We start from the raw sequence: 13,144 nt of genomic DNA on the forward strand, positions 1-13,144 counted from the left end.
AAAACACACACGCTTCATTTATTCGTTCAACGTTTGTTCTTCGAATAGGTCTTCGGTGGAAGGTTCAATTTCAGCGAGATGGAGGAAAAGACACGTCACAATTTCGACAGCTTTTGGCAGAGCTTGCTCACCGTGTTTCAGGTATATCCCAATCGTAAAAAAAGGAGCACGAAATTTTGGGGAGAGAAAAAAAAAGAAAAATTTCGCACTCGCGAAATTATAAATCACTCGATTCATCGCGAAGATATAAGCGACTTGGCGACTCTATTTTCGAGCCACTCTCTTATGTATTTTTCTTCTCCATTTCCTTACGCTTCTAAAAATAAAATATACATTTGTGATCTCTCTGCATTCTCAGATATTAACCGGCGAGGACTGGAACGTCGTGATGTACATCGGTATCCGAGCTTACGGGGGCGTCGCGAGTATCGGCATCCTCGCCTGCGTTTACTTCATCATCCTCTTTATATGCGGTAACTGTATCCTTTGTCAAAAAGAGTAATCGTCGCTTTTCCCTCTCGCGAATTTTTAATTCGAAAGTCGCGCCCGCTCAGCGTAATATCGACCCGGCCTGATTTAATAAATTTTAATCGATCCTTGACGAAGATAGCAACGCAGATATCCTCCTGAACGTGTTCTTGGCTATCGCCGTCGACAATCTCGCCGATGCCGAATCTCTAACTGCCATCGAGAAGGAGGCCGAGGAGGAGGTGAGTTTTCAACACAATACATAATGTATTAAATTTCAATTTTATAATTTAAATTTTATAATTAAAATTTTTTTTGTCAAATATATTTGGCCAAATGCGAATCCAATTACATTCGTTTAAGCGTTATGAAAAATCTCTTCCTTATACTTTGCTAAAATTAATAAAAATCATGTCCATAAAAATAATAATAAAAAAAATAAAAGAAAAGAAAAAATAATAGTACATGTACAAAACAAAAAATATTTATGTATATTCTACACTGAAGTGTTCAAAATTGTGTAACTTTATCGAACGAGGTGTTTCTTCGGATTTCCACAAACGATCAGACTAATTCGGCTTCTCAATTTCTTTCTCTCTCGAGAGAAAGAAGCGATGTCTTTTGCATTATGTCGCGCGAAGCATTTGCGAGAAGTTAATATCGCGAGGCGCATTATGGACAATGCGAGTCCGCTCGAATGGGGTGGATGACGACTAAAGGGATGACGACGACAGGACGACGCCTATCCCGGTAAATGAGCGTCGCGTTTAACGCTCATGCAGGGGTGATAAGAAGAGCGCTGCTCCAATTTTCTTCTACTGTATACCATATATCAACGGCATGCGCGAAACTGTCAAATTTTTATTCGGGTTTCTGTGCCATAAAATTTTATTGACACTCGATAATATTAATTTGAATTAATATCGTTCTTCGAAAAACGTCCTAATACTATCTATACAATCGAATACAATATCTTTTAAATTTTCGTTAATCTTTGGTACAGATTGTTTCATCAATTATTCATGTCGATTCTATTCTAAAATAAAATTTTAATTACCAGTTTTTTTTAATTACCAGCCTGACTCTCTCTCTCTCTCTCTCTCTCTCTCTCTTCAAATTCGTCAAAGAATGTCGCGTTAGAATTATTTTATGGTATTTTTTGCAAATGTAAATTGTAAATGTCAGGAAGTATTGATTTAAATAAATGAATATAAAGTGGCTAAATTATATTATGAGCGTTATACAGAGAATCCGGAGAAGTGGTCGTATGTGACATTCATCTTCTTTCATCAAATGCATAATCAATTGCAATTTACAATGTTATATGCGACGCGAGCAATGTTGTAGTTTTACTCGTCATTTAAAACCGCAGTGGCAAAGTTCAAAAGCTGATTAATCATACTTGTAACAGCGGAACAACATTGATGAAAAACTGTCGACTGCGCCGCGGAAATTCTACGTTATAAGCGTTATAAAGCGTTTTTTCAACCTACAACATGCTTCTTGTTGTATTAATAAAGAATTCGATGTACATTACGTCGCTATATCCAATATGTAGCTCAATATTTAAAAAAAAAGTTACGCGCATATTGCATATATATTTTTCTCCAATATTATTTTTTATCACATTTCTTCATATACGCTATTATAATATATACATAAATTATAATATATGTATAAATTTTTATTTTATATAAATATTTTATTTACATATAATATATTTATATAAATATTTATTTGTATAATATATACATATATATTGTTACGTCCGCGACCACCCTTCTGATTATCTCGAAGAAATGTCGCGCGCACTCAAACTCTCACACGCCGGAAATGAATACACTCGCGTAGTAAAGCAATAAACTTTAATATTAGAAGCCAATAAACCGTAGCGATACAATATAATATTACGTGCATTAATCCTAATGCAAATATATCCGCCGATCAGCTGTCAGAGGATACGTCCTCACCGCACGACAGCTAGACCAGAACAAAACGCATCGATAGACATAAACAGCTTCTTAGCGACGATAGAAGATCCTGATAGAAGACCCTGATAGAAGACCCTAATAGAAAATCCTGACGATCGTATAATACAGGGATGTATCGTCAAACCGGGCGGGACACGGACATAACAATATATCTAATTTTTATGTGTATACTTCATTCATTTTCATAACAAAAAATACAAAATACTTTCATTCTTTTTAATAACAAAAAAGATATAAAAAAGTTACGTGATAATGAATCAATATTTGAATTGAAAAATGCAGCGTGCCATTCCTACTGTTGTTTACCAACAGCGATCTAACAAGTAGTAAAGAAAGTATACAGCTTTCTTTTACAACGCAAGCTGCACCTCACTGCCCTTTTAAGTCACGAGATCGTGGTAATACAAAAATTTACTGCTCTCTGTTGAATTAAACTTTTTATTACGAGTGTTCATATCACGTTCGTCTTACAATTTTATATCAAAAGAATGGAAAAAAGAATTCTCACGTTTTTTTCTATGAACATGAATAAACATGGTTTTTATCTCATAGATAGGAATATTAATGACATGTGGTTAATTTGTGATTTCAGCAAGTAACGCCACGATAACGATTATAAATCAAATATTTGTGTAAATGTACCGATTTAGATTCGAATTTACGTTATCAATTTGTGTATAGCACGAGCTTTTTGCATAATAATGATATCAATCTCGTCGGGGTATCTACAATGTTGACTATAGAATTTAATTAGTCGAAAATAGATTCTCTGATATCTGTGTTGGACATTATTCAACAAAGCTAATAAATATTCAGCGAAAGCACTAATACAATTCATATTCTTTAATTAAATCTTTCATATGTTTTACAGATTATTTTTACTGATAAACGTCAATAAAATATCGTGAAAAATGCGCTTTATAAAAAGGATACTCTAGCGAGAATAAAATAATAATTTGAATAAAAAGTTAAATTTTATCGGTTAAATTGAACACGTCCGACTCTTACTTGCCTTTTACTATATTAGATGATATTCGCGGTATTACGAATTCATAAATTAATTAATTAATAATTTATGAACTAATCAGTAAAAATTTAATCATGATTTACAATAAGTTATGTAATAATAAATTTATTAAAACTAGAATAACGCGAAAAGCACGCGCCATTTCTCGATTTTATATTAACTTTTAATATTTTAGAACTTGCCAAAAATACATTTTTCTTTATATTAATATTAGTATTATTTTTCCTAATATTAGTTTTATTTTTCCTCAAGGGTTAGTTTTATTTTTCCTAATATTAATTTTTAATATTACAGTTAATTGAAAAAAAGAGAAGTCACCGCAGTAATTCCCTCCCAGAAAATTAAAAAAAAATTTTAACGCTCTGCATTTAAGTATTTAAATAATTATAAAGATTTTTTTATATAATATATATTCAGCTTAATTATATTTATTTAAAAAAGATATTATGCAATATTGTATTCAAATAAAATATTTCACAATAAAGGTTTAATTTGCGATTGCAAGACAATCGCGATTTCCGAAAATTAAAATAGAATCAAGTTCAAAACTTCTTTAATTTGCCTATTTTCAATTTCTCTCGAATTTGTGATATATAATTTATTTTGTAAATATAGATAAAATTTGAATTTTTAATAATGCAGCATTCAAGCAACGACTTTAACGAGTATAGAAAAATTCAAACGACGTCAATTCTCTGCATCTGCTATTCTGAGAACGAACATTTTCTTTCAAGACGCCTACACGGTGTCTTGAACAAATAAGTATGAAATGTTGCGAATGGAAATGGCAGAAATGTTACATTACGTAAATAATTAGTCGAAGAAAACTGTATAGATGCCTCTCTCTCTCTCTCTCTCTCTCGTTTCTAACTTTTTCAGAGTATTACAATAATATATTTTAAATATAAAATTTTCTCTGAAAAATTTTTTTATTTTTTTCATTTTATATTTTTTAAATAGATAAAATAAATAATTTTTCTATTTTATAATGTATAAATGTAATTTTGAAAATTTAATTCGGATTATAAAATAACGAATAGTATTTTCTAATTTAAACTAAATTCTAATAGCAACAATGCTGTACATCTTATTTCAAATATTATTTTGATTACGTATAATCTGCATCATTAAATTATTTTAAAAAGCTTAATAAGAGAGGTATGATATATAATTATAGAGAGAGACACAGAATATTTTAATAGCCACATCAAAAGTGCACCGGTAGCATTAATATTGTTAAGTACATGAGTCAAATTTAAAACATTTATTTCCATTCGTTAAATTCGCCGAATTTCAATTATGTACATAATTTTCATTTTTCATTTTTCATTATATACATAATTTTAATTCTTGAATTTCTATTATCTACATAATTTTAATTTCTATTTTGTGAATAATTGAATTGTACATGAATTGTACATAAAAATTCAATACTTCGATTAAAATTAAATTCACTCAGTTAACAAGTCTAAAAAGAAAGGATTTCAATTTTTCTTACTCTAATTCGATAAATTTCATCTCGGAAGTTTCGGAGCGCGCTGTGATATTATTTTATCGGAATTTTTTTTTCACACGAGATCGTTGCTACTGATTGTTTTTCGACCGAATCACTTGACGGATAATCTCCCCTTTCTACCTTTTTAGGCGGAGAAAAATAAATCCCGCAGCGGTTCGCCAGTAAGGGATGAAGTCAGCGGCGAGGCCGGCGACGATGGCGATGGCGAAGGAACTGGCGGCGAGGACGAGGGTGCCGGCACGGATCTCGAACAGGATCCTAACGAGACAATGGAGGACTACGAGGCCGCACTCGATACCGAAACGTAAGCCCCATTTCTCGCGTAGCGCAGAGCAAGTTGTAATACAGCAGCGTGTGTTATTACATCGACGAGAGATTAGAGAGATAGCAGTTATTACGCGCGTACTCCTTCTCTTTCCTTACAATAATGCACGGGAGGACTCACAAGAGTCGATAATTGCCAGGATCAAGGACTAAGCGCACAGAACTTTGTAATGTCACTATCGTTAATGTTTATGTTCTTTCGTCAGATTTTTGGATTTTCGAATTGCGAACTTATTTGAGAAATTGTTACAAATTTAATGGATTTTATAATAATATTTTTAAATATTGAGATTAATAGTTTGTCATATGTATCACATAATTTCGTAAAAATAATTGAAGGTCCATCTTTTTCTATTTATAAAAGACATTAATATTTCGATAATTATTTATCACTAAATTTTTGAAATAAATTTCTTAATAAGTAAATATGTGTAAAATATATATATGTAATTATTTCTTAATAGATTTCAAATAAAATTTCAAGAACGTCTCGGTCAAATTTGTAAAGATATTGATTTCAAGAAAGCCAACTTATTTCATTAATTTATGTTGAATCATTATCGCTGATTGCAGATCGGAAAAAAGCGAGGACATGAATACGCACAAAGTGCGACTCAAGATTGAATCTGATGAAGAAGTGGAGGAAGAGGAATTAGAGGAAGGTGAACAGGAGGAAATGCAAGGTACTTTTATTTTCCTTAGAAAATCGCATGTTTCAAGAATAATGGAAAAAAAAATTATTGTTCGAGTAATCTAATAATTTGAAGATCTGAATATTTCTGCTATAGAAATGCTAAATACTGAATAGAATATTTATATAGTTATAAAAGAAGAGATAAAATTCTCTTTCAGAAGACGGACAAGAAGTATCGGCCAGGCCGCGAAGAATGTCAGAATACAACGTGGCTAATAAAAAGGAACCAATACCAGCTGGTTCGGCATTCTTCATCTTTTCAAGTAATAATAGGTATATAGAAGCTTCTTAAATATTTTTATTTTTCAATAGAAAAAAAATAAAATTATTTGATATTAATTTATCAATTTTTTGGGATGTCTCTCTTTCAAACAATTCATCTCGATCGTTTGTGATTATTTCTTTTCGCAGTATTCGCATCTTCTGCCACTGGTTTTGCAATCACAGTTACTTCAGCAATGTGATACTGGTCTGCATCATGATTTCCTCCGCTATGTTGGCCGCCGAGGATCCACTGAGAGCTTCATCGGACAGAAATCAGGTAATTTAAATCGTCGAAAGATGAATCGATGTTTGATTCGTTTCTTTACTTTCTTTCTTTTTGGCAACGCTATTGCGATGTTCTTTCAAAACTTTATCCGCAAAACTGTCTAAGTATCAATGTAAAAAGGCCAGTGAAATAAATGTGGTGTATATAAACGTCCGGCATGTTACAGATATTGAACTACTTTGACTACTTTTTCACTACTGTCTTCACGATTGAAATCTGCCTCAAAATGATCTCGTACGGCTTCATCATCCACGAGGGCGCGTTTTGCCGGTCGGCTTTTAATCTGCTCGATCTTCTCGTCGTTTGCGCCTCTCTCGTGTCCATGTCTGTCAGGTATATATATTTATATATTTTCCAACCCAATCTTACATGTAATTTTTTTATGATTATAATTGTCAATTTAATTTTTCATTAAGAATCTCATGAATAATTTTATATCTATTTATAATCGTGCAATTTTCACCATCATAGGTAATATTAATTATTCAAAATGATAATATTATGTAAATAAAATTTTGTCGAAAACAGTTTGATTGTTTGAAAGCTAAAGCTCTAGATGTTATTTCTTACGTTGCGCTTGTTCTATACGTCGAAAAAAAATTTATCGAATTCGAATAAATATTTTATTTCAATACTGCCTAATGAATCATCATTTATTTGAAAGACTAATAATTTATTAAGCAGTATTTTGAAAGAAATATTCATGAATTTAATAATTTTTTTTTTCAGGACATTAATACAATTTATTGTACACCTTTATATATATATTTACAGCTCCGGCGCGTTCTCCTTCATCAAGGTGCTCCGAGTACTTCGTGTCCTGAGGCCGTTGCGTGCCATCAATCGAGCGAAGGGATTAAAGGTATCTCTTTCATTTGTCTCACCTATCCGCAAGTCCGCTAAAACCGGCCCGATTCACAAAGCATATACGCGTCCTTACAGTAGATACGTAACGCCAGAGGCATAATATACCGTAATGTCCACAGCTAGCTAAATTAAAGAGTACGCTCCCGTTAGCCCGACGTTGATTGCCATGCCAAGTCGCGATTATTCAAATGTACACAAATGGTGGAAGAGCGCCGAGTTAATTTTGGAAGAGAAAAATCGCGCGAACGAGTTATTTCCCGCGCAAAACGATTTATTTATTTTTTTCTACACAAAAAGATAAAAGAAATATTATTCGTCGATTTTCCTTTTCTAGCCGATTAACAAAAAATCTCCGTAGCAATTTCGAAAAGACCTTCATCTCTCATTCAAAAGAACCTATTCTAATTCTTTCGTTATAGAAATGTAATCTCGAAAAGTCCTATTTAATGAAACTTGAAAAGATCTCGAGAGATCCGGATTTTCCAGAGAGCTACTCGAACTCGTCGCCAATAAACAATATATACATCATACATATAATATATAAATACGCTAAGCGATAATTTCCATCTCTCCATCTCACCCGAAGGGCGAATATATATATTATGAATTAATGTTGTGAACCCAGCACGTAGTACAGTGCGTCATCGTAGCGGTAAAGACTATCGGAAACATAGTCCTCGTCACCAGCCTCCTGCAGTTCGTGTTCGCCGTCATTGGCGTACAGCTCTTCAAGGTAGGATTATCGGGCCCCGATAGACCGAGATGGCCCCGAAACAAAAGCTCTCCTCCGAATCTCTTGTAGTATATTATACACTAGAGTGGCATAATGTTTTATCAATTGGTACTCTCCTTCTCCTTCTTCCCTATTTAGCCCTATTTTCTAAACCAAAATTTAGCCTTCGAAAATTCCTACCCTTTCTGTCTCTCTTTCTCTCTCTTTCTATCAAGATTAGATTTCGACATTTATTCATCCGTTTGTCCACACATTTTTTAATGCAATCTCAGCCAGAAAAAATATAATATTCATCATTATTACCATATTATTCCATTACTATACTTCTATTACGATTACTTGCTACTTAAGTACGCCTTTGCTCGATATCTCGGCAGCTTCTTCGACGATTATTTCCGCTCTGTTGCGAAACGAGCAGTCAGCTTCGTAATCGATTAACGATCGTTTTCGCGAGCACATAATTGTCCATCTAAGTGATCTTAAACGGAAGAACACGACTGTCTTTCGAGAGGGAGAACATATGCGTTTGAAAGGAGCTTCTCGCTTTACAATTCAATCAAATATTATGTGCACACTGGAATTTTTATCACGTGACTTTGACTGATTTTTTTTTTTTTTTTTTTTTTTGCGCACCTCTCTGTACACGTTTCTGTATGATCATATTGTATACGTAACTCGGGTTTACCTAAGTTTCATCAATAATCGTCGCAGAAAGCTCTCGTGTAGATAATCCCAGCTCGCGATACAATATCGATGTCGGATCGATGATTATTCCGCGCCAAGTTACGGAATTAACGAACCCAATTAAAGAGCACGTCTCGATATTCGACGTATATCGATCGACAGCGACACGTGGGAAAATAATCGTCGGAGTGGCGCGAGCACGAGGCGAATGTTGTTTTCTCTGACAGATGCACCTCTGGGTACCCTCCCCCCTTTGCCCCCCCCCCTGTAAAACAAGCTGTTTTTTTGGCGTGTAAAACTTACTCATAATTGAGTTTCTTGTCTCGACACTCTCCCCGAAACCTCTCACTGGAGCCACGGTTGCGTTTCTTTATTTTTTTTTTGTTGTGTTTTTTGTTGTTCTTTATTTTTTTTTTGTTGTGTAAACTTTTTTTTTTTTTATTTGAAATTGCGTATTAGAAAATTTATCACGTAACGAGAAGAGAAGAGAAAAAAAAATAGGTTTTTATCAATTGAAAAGATTCATTGATGGAATATAGAGAGATAATCCTTCATAGATTATATGGTTTATATATTTATCGCTTTTTCTTTTGCTACTTCAAAGCCGCGCCAAGTACTTGAAAACTTTTAGAAAAGCGCGCAAGAGCGAGCTTTTATTTGAAATTGATCTGAAAGGCTCTCTCGATTCAACCAAACACTGTCTACACGTTACGTATAAAGCCATTTATGTTTCAATATACTAGACGGTGTATAGTACATCTTCGATTTATGAAAGAAGTTCCTTAGTGACAGTTCCCGATGATTTAATTATGAGAAATGTGATGTTTCTCTAGATGTATAGCATGACTCCTATTATATAATCTGAATCGTGAGAGCGTTACATCAACAGATATATTATATAATATTATATATATGCATGTCATTTTTGAATATTGAATAAAGTTCCTAGGAAACGCAAAAATCACATCATCGGTATCATTTGTCGATAGCGTCAGAACAAGGAGAACGCTGTTGTTATTTCGCATTTGTGAAAAGTTGACAAAAAAAATACTGTTATCGTTAGACTATTGACCATAAAAACAAAAACAATTCGAGAAATATTATACCGATTTTTTTTTTTAATTTTTACGTACGTATATTCGTACGATTTTATTCAGAATTATTACAAAGAGACAAAACAATTTTGTAACATATACACACACACACACATACATACATATAGACGTACGTTGATGCGTGATACGATTTTCCGCCGCGAAAGTTTCTTTCATGCGATTCTCTGTCGCTTCAATATATATCGACATGTTGATTCGATATATCCTTTTTCTTTCAGAATCGAATTGAGTCGTGATCTATATATCTCGTTTAATTTAATTTTTTATCGGAAATTGTTTGCCAGAAATCATATTTTCAAAAATCATGGAAATAATTAAAACAATACAATAATACACACATGCTCCTATAATTATGAAAAGAAAACATCTATAAGAAGATTAAGTAGAGAGTAAATTAAAATCTGAATAACTTGTTTAAGAATGACCAAAAAAAATGTTTAGTGGCCATCATTTTTTAATATTTTTCGAATTGCAAATCCGATCCCTCGAATAACTACACTGAGAAAAAAATTTATTGAATTCGAATAAATATTTATTTCAATACTGCTTAATAAATCATTTATTTCAAACTAATAATATTGATTTGATACGAAAAATATTTGATATAAAAAATCCTTTTCGAGATAAATCTTTATTTGTTTCAAATAAATGCTCGATTGGGCAGTATTGAAATAAATATTTATAAATTTAACAATTTTTTTTCAGTATACTCCACTAGATTTTGACAGTTTTGTAATAATTAATTATCCCTACGTGAAAAAAATCACACAGCATTATCCTACTTATGGTCTCGGTTACTCCGTTTGATCTCATCGTAGTAGATCCGTGCCACGTCAATATGTAATATAGTATTATATGAACATACATATATATACATAGTGGATGAGCGACCGGGGGGAGATGAGACGATAGCTCAAAAACAGATCGGGTATAGTTGGAGTGTATACAAAAAAAAAGCGGCTTTACGCAAGGCCTAACATGCCTTTGCTCTTTCGGCTTTCGTTTTTTGCTCCTATCAGCTGGACACACGATACATTGTATATCCCTTTTATATTATATCTATATTCTTCCTTTTGCCATCAAGAGACTTTTTGCTGCTCGAGACTTGATTATATATCGCTATGCAACGAAAACAATCACGCACAAATCTACATACACTTACGTATATATATTTAAAGTGCATAAAAAATGTTGAAGCTTCAGTCTTTTCGTCTGGATTGTCGTTTAAGACATTCATCGTTCTGGTTTCTCAATCTCAGTCATGTCTCGTCAATCGGTCTTTTGATAATTTTCTTCAATTCAAAAAAAAAAAAGAGAGAAAAATTGTGCATGAGCTATCATGGTTACGTTTCGTGCGATTTTTCTCAAAGTTGAAGAAAGCCTTCAAAGGATCTGACGACGTGGATGGAGATTCAAAACAACGAATGTCTTATAAAACGGCATAAAAGAAAAACTTCCAGGAATACTGTTTAAGAAATGAGAACGCGACGTTGAAAAAGATATATATTGAAGTTCAAAGAGAGACAGACTCTCTAGCTTGAAAGAGATACTCATAAATAAGATTTCAGATTAGCCAATTATCTCTTACAACGTCATTTCGGGAACTCTTTGATCGTAATATGTACTTTAAGAAATTACTGATGTCTTAAAAATAAACTCTATATAAAAGAAATAAATGGTAAATTCAATTACTTGATTGTGTATATATTATTAGACGCACAATATTCTTTATGCACTATAAAGAAAATCGGAGCAGATCGATACGAGCCGATCGAATTGTCAAATTAACAAATAATTAAAAATTGATATATATTATATAATATAATTTTAATTCGAAATTCTTCACTTTGCCTTTAAACTACATATTTATTTAAAACTATACGTAACATGATTCTAATAATATTACTCTCTATATAATTCTTCGATTTTTTTGTTTTTGAGGAAACGAAGGTATTCTCTTTCAGTTATAAAAATATGTACAGTTGCTTTCACGATTATTTAAAAATATTCGATATGGCTCGAGTGGTCGGTCTCCCCCAACAAATATACTGACATTTATACTTCGAGCACACAAACACATGAGGCATTTATATCTTTCAAGCGGAGCCAAGGGTGTACTTTAATTCTTCCAATTTTTATCTTTTTACACGCACACACTTCTGCCCACCCAGCAAAAAAATAAAAAAAAAAAAATAAAAAAAATGAGACTCACGCAGCCTTCGTGATTTTAAGATTGATTAGTAGAGGATGTTTGAGAATTGCATGCTTGTGCCGGCTGAGCGTTGCTGAGTGGTGTGCCGCTATATTAACATGAGAGAGAAAGGTGAAGGAGATGAAGAAAAGGGCACTATATTTCTTTGTTTTCTTTCTCGTAAGCCTCCACTCGTCGCCGGGACTCTGCTGGATAATCGAAAAGGGGAAATATCACGAAAAAAAAGCGGTCCCTCTATACATATACGCGCGCACAGACCCATAATTGCTGCAAAAGGAAGCACCACGGCAATTTCCTTTTCTACTTTCAGCTTAGAAATCGCCGATTTTGCTTCGTGACAGCTCAGCTTAAATACTGCGAAAAATCGGCATCAAATTATTGCATTGAAGATTGAGATCGAAAATTGAAGATTCGAAATTGATTAATCATCGTAGTAGGAGATGGGAAGATCTCTTTTTGATTGATCAAATTCCGAATCTTGATCCAACTTAAGATATTTCGCCTACTGAAAGATTACACATCTAGGTGAGATTCACATAATCTTTAGTTATTATTCTTTCGAGTTCTACAGATATAGAGACGAACTAGTTAAAACTGAATAAATTTTCTGGAAACGCTTAATGGAACTTTCGATTCTTGTGATTCAGGAGCAATCGAGATGGATGGAAGCATAGAATATTCGTGTAAGGTCTCATGAATTTATTAGACGAGTTCGATGGAAGCTGGCTAGGTGAATCAATGTCGATCAAGTTAAATTATGGCATTTCAAATTTATATATCGCGAAATGACGATCACGTTAATCCTTTATCGAACCTGTCATCGAGCCTTCTTTTTGCGAAGTCTCGCAAGTATCATTAATTTTCCAATCGGAGTCTACATAGAAGTTTCTTAAACACTCGCGGAGAGAAGATCAAGCGCTTCGTAAGAGATATTAAAGTTTTTTCCGCTCGATAAAGGATATA

The 13,144-nt window shown here is 33.2% G+C and overlaps 1 protein-coding gene across 3 annotated transcripts in view; it reads left to right on the forward strand.

Annotated features, from left to right (window-relative positions):
* The window catches only part of Ca-alpha1D (Ca[2+]-channel protein alpha[[1]] subunit D), an 87,245-nt gene that overhangs the window by 45,214 nt on the left and 28,887 nt on the right, over nt 1-13,144 (forward strand). For 2 of the 3 annotated variants that reach the window (XM_085482548.1, XM_085482550.1), the window contains exons 15-24: nt 49-141; nt 359-479; nt 619-710; nt 5,131-5,306; nt 5,900-6,009; nt 6,179-6,293; nt 6,432-6,561; nt 6,737-6,903; nt 7,345-7,432; nt 8,063-8,170. In XM_085482548.1, coding sequence (XP_085338674.1) covers nt 49-141; nt 359-479; nt 619-710; nt 5,131-5,306; nt 5,900-6,009; nt 6,179-6,293; nt 6,432-6,561; nt 6,737-6,903; nt 7,345-7,432; nt 8,063-8,170 — 1,200 coding nt within the window. The remainder of the gene's footprint in view (nt 1-48; nt 142-358; nt 480-618; nt 711-5,130; nt 5,307-5,899; nt 6,010-6,178; nt 6,294-6,431; nt 6,562-6,736; nt 6,904-7,344; nt 7,433-8,062; nt 8,171-13,144) is intronic. The other variant, XM_085482549.1, reaches the window with a different exon arrangement.

The sequence above is a fragment of the Nylanderia fulva genome, unplaced genomic scaffold (assembly GCF_048542155.1).
Source record: "Nylanderia fulva isolate GAGA-0341 unplaced genomic scaffold, ASM4854215v1 Scaffold21, whole genome shotgun sequence".
Taxonomy (NCBI): Eukaryota; Metazoa; Arthropoda; class Insecta; order Hymenoptera; family Formicidae; genus Nylanderia; species Nylanderia fulva.